Here is a 5,224-nt window from a genome sequence, read left to right as displayed (position 1 = left end):
ACTCCTTAGCCACAGAATTTCTTTGGGAGGGTGGTGGAAATGTTCTGGAACTAGGTAGCATGATGGTTGCACCACTTCGTGAACGTGCAAACACCAGGGGCCTGGATGCTTTAAGATGGCCAAAATGTCAATCTTTGGCGAAATTTGTTTCCATTTAAAAAATGCAAAAAGAAGGGCACCTGGGTGGCTCAGTGGATTAAGCCTCTGCCTTCAGCTCAGGTCATGATCCCAGGGTCCTGGGATCGAGCCCCGCATTGGGCTCTCTGCTCAGCGGAGAGCCTGCTTCCTCCTCTCTCTGTGCCTGCCTCTCTGCCTACTTGTGATCTCTGTCTGTCAAAGAAATAAATAAAATCTTTTTTAAAAATGCAAAAAGAAGAAGAAGAGGAGGAGGAGAAAAAAAAAAAAAAAGAAGGAAACCTGGTAAAGTATGTGGTTCTGGTCCAGAGGCAACCCTTGCCCCTTCGTTTGCCCAGGGCCCCTCTTGCCAGCCCGCAGGAGCATGAGGTCTGTCTCTTCCAGCCACGAAGAGGGCGCATCCTTCCACAAACGTTTGCCGTCCTCCTTCGACGCTCTCGGTAGAGCAAACAATCTTACTTCGACTTTCTCCAGCCAGAGAGACGTGAGTGTCGGTCGCTGAAGTTCCAGCCCGGCAGCTTCAAGAGCTGGTGTGTGCGTCCCCACGTTGTCTGTGGCGCGGGGCTGTGTCCCTGTGGAGGTCCGGGCGTCTCAGCAGCGCACACCAGCGGCCCCGGGACGGCGACTTGACACGAGAAGCGAGCCTTTGCTGTCTTACACCACCGAGCTTTGGGCCATTGCTATACCCACGGTGTGCATCCTCCCTAACAGAGGGGAGTGGGCCCAGAGAACCCTGAGGACATTCTCCTAATACCCCCAGAAGGATGGATAACTATGTATGGCTGCCCATTCTTGTGTTCAGGAACTTTCACTGCAAGTTCTTTTAAATGCTCTTAGGAAGGTGATCCCTGACAGGTCCCGAGGAGCCCAGGGCTTGAACGAACTCTCTTTCCCTTTCCCTAGAGCGGACGGGAAGATGCTCGGCAGGCCTGCGTTGCGACGTATTCTCAGCAAATTCAGGCGAAGGGAGAGGACTAGACGTTAGATACCATCGACTTGATCTCGGCAGCAAAATACCAAGACAGGAGGAGACTCTCAGCTTCAGCCAAACCAGAGCAGTGTGTTCTCGGGATGCGTTGCAGAGAACACAATCTTTACCAGGTTGTTCCCTGGCTCCTCTAGGTCTAACTAGCCAGGAGCTCAGCCGGGAGCTGCAGGCACGGCCGGGAAAAGTCACTGCTCTCCACCTTTACCGCAACAGGTTGAAAGGGCTGATTTATGACTCTTGGCACGAACAGCTTGGCCCCATGCCAGGGGACGTCAGGGCAGCCGCCCCAAAGGCCGGTCCGCTTGGCGCTCCCCCACCCCACCCACCGCGAGGACGGTGCTCCGGGTTCCCAACTGCTCTGGGTTTGAATAGAGAGAGCCAGAAACTGCGGGGATGAACTGTAAAGATGAGGGGCACCTCCTGGGAACGGCCCTGACCAGTCGGGAGTTAAAGCAACAGTGTTGCTCTTTTGCTCCAAAACTTTCTCCCGAGTCTCTTGTCCAGGCAAGCTTCCCGCTGAGCTATCTAGTGCCGTCCTGAGGATCCCCTCTGTGTCTTCCTCGAACCAGCCTGGCAACCCTCCAAATCTCTGATTCTCGTCTTTCGAAGGCCACCGGTGTCCCTCCTCTCTCAGGGCCACAGAAGGGGACAGGTTAGCATATCCTGATACAGGTGACCACAGGACAGTGTTTATGGTGGTGTGTCTTTCCCTCCCAGGGAGGCCTGCGTCTTAAATGTTGACTTCTGGACCCCACCTGCACACAAAGAAGTGAAGCTTTAATGGATGTTTATTTTCCTGAAGAACAAGATCGGAGTGGGAGCATAAGGCATCTCTTAAAAATTCACTTTGAGGTCAGTGCCCTTATAAAGTAAGGCCATTCTTGCTGGCCAACTGTGACTGTGTGTTGGGGACAAAACAGGGACTCTGACAAAGCTGGCCTTTGGGGTGCTCTGGCAAAGTGAGGCGCAGGAGCACGCGGACAAGGGAGGGAGTTGGGGAGAAAAGGGTGTTTATAAGCAACGATACAGTGAGCTCCTATGAGGAAGAATCCCGTCCCAACTACTGGTGCATTTTATTTTTTTTAAAGATCTTACTTTATTTATTTAGTAGAGAAAGAGAGAGCACAAGCAGGGGGAGCAGTAGGCAGGAGAGGGAGAAGCAGGCTCCCCACTGAACAGGGAGCCCCATGTGGGACTCGATCCCAGAACCCCGGGATCATGACCTGAGCTGAAGGCAGACACCCAACCGACTGAGCCACCCAGGCATCTCCTGGCACATTGGATCATTGCCCATCTCTTTAAAAATTCCTCAACGTTGCTTCTGGCGCAGAGGCCCCCGGTGACTCAGGCCTAGCCCAGGTCAGAGCGTGGTTAGTGTTGAGGCGCTCCAGATGGGGACGCTACCGGAACGAAAAGATATTCCACCATGGGTAGAAGGTCTGGAAGACTTGAAAGATCCCGATGTGTTGCAGGTCCAGACGCAGCCCTTGGAGGCTCTGCTTGGCCCAGCAGGATCTCAAATCCCGCACACCGAGCGAGTGAGCAAAGTCACACTCGAGCTAAAGGTTCTGGAACCCTCGGACCTCACGGAGGTCATGGTTTATGGCTCTTACTTGTACCAGCTCAGGGCCAGGTGGATGCTCCAGTCCATGGCCGAGTGGCACCGCCCACGACAGGAACGAGGGATGCTCAAAATTGAGGACGCCGTGAAAGCCCTAGAGCTAGGTCCTTGGAGGAGGTGAAGCCAGTGTGCCACCCGCCTACCTGGGATCAGGATTTGAAGAGTAGACCGTCTCCGGAGGCGGAATGCGTGTGGTCTGGCTGAAAGTCTGCTCCAGTCTGACAAGGAAAAACCAGCTGATCTCTGGGTCTCCGCCTTGGTCTCAGTCCTCATGTGGCTTCCCCCCAGGTTTGCTAATTAAGAATAAAATTATTTTTTAAAAATTCCTCAATGTTTTTGGATTACGGACTTTAATAGGTACATAAAAGTTTTAAAAACTTATCCGAATGGGAATGCCAAATGGCACAGCAGATTCTTACAAAACCACACATAACTCTTCCCGTGTGATATAGCATCTGTGCTCCTTGGGATTTATCCAAAGGAGCGGAAAACTTACGCCCCGCAACCTGCCCGTGGATGTTTCTAACAGCTGCATTCGTACTTGCTAAAACTTGCATGTGGGCACGATGTCCTTCAGGAGACGAGGCCGTCTGCATGCCGAGATATCACACAGTACTTAAAAGAAATGCGTTTTCAAGCCGGGAAATACATAGAGGAACCTAAAATGCATATCGCTAAGTTGAAGAGGCCAGTCTGAAAAGGCTCCATACTGTCTGATCTCAACTGTAGGACATTCTGTCTCAAGGCAAAACTATGGAGACAGTAAAGAGATCAGTGGTCGCCAGGGACAAATCGGCTGGAACCCAGGGGATGTTCAGGGCATCGAAAGTCCTCTGCGAGCTACCCCAAAGATGGATGCATTTATTCAAGCCTGTAGGGGTCCACCAAGAGTGACCCCAGTATAGACTTTGGGTGATAACGCTGTGCAAGGTAGTTTCATGGATTGTGACAGCTGTCCCCCGCTGGCGAAGGATGCAGAGAGCAGGGGTGGGGGTGGGATTGTTGTGCATGTGGGGCAGGGGGCATACGGAAAATCTCTGTACCTTCCCCTCAGTTTTCCTATGACCCTAAAACTGCTCTAAAAATATAAAGCACTCTTTTAAAAAGTTTACCAGTATTGATAACTTTCCTAAAGATTAAATATATTCTTAAATGGCCATTGCCTACGTCCACCAGGAAGAAACATAGTGAATTTCAGGGCAGAAGAACTCCTTGTCTTGAAACACTCAGAAAATTACCAACCATGTTATTGCCGTCTGTGGGGTTATAAATAGTCTCCCATTAATATGGATAATCACCTTTTCATAAGGGTTAATTTAGGATCTTAGGCTCTTTTTTTTTTCATTTAAAATTTGTACTCTCTTCTCACATTTATTTTTCTTTATTAAAATGTAAATTTTGCCTTACTACTTTCACTGTACTAGTTCATTACAGAGAACTGAGAAAACAGAAAGCAAAAGTCCTCCATAATTCTACCACTAGGGATTCTTCCCGTAATTTTTTTTCTATGCATATTGGTTTTTAAAACTCAAGATCATACTATATTTAGTGCAATCTTTTTATATTCAGTGGATAGCTGCTTTCCATTTCTGGCTCCCACATGACCTAGCTGACTGTCCTTTCTCCACTCTCATAAGCTGGCTTGTTTTGATCTCTCAACATTTTGCCTTTTTACTTTAATTATCTGAGTAGACTTCAAAGGAAGAGATTGACTGAGACGATCTACAATGTCATTTTGAATAGCTGAGTAGTTTTGTCTAAATACACAATTCAATTAGCTAATTCCCTTTTGGTTATATATTAACTTTTTGTTCTTTCTTGGCCATTCAGAAGAGCACTATAATAAATATCACTGTGCTGAGATCCTTGTAAGTGTTTCCTTAGGGTAAATTATTAGATGAGCAATTACGGGTTAAAGGAAATTAGTATCATTTCTGCAGTCCATCCCCAGTAATGGTGCGCATGAATATTCCTGTTTTCTTCACCCTGGCCAACATTAGATTGACAACTGAAAAAAGAAACCATTCTGCCAATTAAAGGAGCTAAAAATACTGTCTCCCAGTATTAATTTACATTATTTCATCACTGGAGTTGTAGAAACTTCCATATACTGATCAGTCCATTGTTACGCTGCCTTATGAAGTACTCATTTCACATCTTTATTCATTTTCTTCTACTTATTGGCTCATTTATATCCTCTTGACTTTTGAGTGGACTCTTGTTTTTAAAGATTTCATTTATTAATTTGAAAGGAAGAGAGAGAGAGAGCACACGAGCAGTGGGAAGGGGCGGAGGGAGAAGCAGGCTCTCCGCTGGCCAGGGAGCCCGATGTGGGACTTGATCCCAGGACCCTGAGATCATGACCTGAGCTGAAGGCAGACACTCAACAGACTGACCCACCCAGGCGTCCCCAAAGAGGACACTCTTTTTTAAAATTAAGGGCGTTACACTTCTGATGGTCACATACCTTAAAGTTCTTC

At 48.2% G+C, this 5,224-nt stretch overlaps 1 protein-coding gene across 1 annotated transcript; it reads left to right on the top strand.

The window, feature by feature from the left end:
- Nucleotides 1–2,514: 2,514 nt before the first annotated feature.
- On the top strand, nt 2,515–2,865 carry LOC308347172 (developmental pluripotency-associated 5 protein-like; the record flags this gene model as incomplete). Its single annotated transcript, XM_080810299.1, has 1 exon — nt 2,515–2,865. The coding sequence occupies one exon, from the start codon at nt 2,515–2,517 to the stop codon at nt 2,863–2,865; it is 351 nt and encodes a 116-aa protein (XP_080666425.1).
- Between the last annotated feature and the right edge of the window lie 2,359 nt (nt 2,866–5,224).

The sequence above is a fragment of the Martes martes genome, assembly GCF_963455335.1.
Source record: "Martes martes genome assembly, chromosome: 8".
Taxonomy (NCBI): domain Eukaryota; kingdom Metazoa; phylum Chordata; class Mammalia; order Carnivora; family Mustelidae; genus Martes; species Martes martes.
Note: the sequence above shows the minus strand (reverse complement) of the source record. Positions and strands in the feature narration are given on the sequence as shown.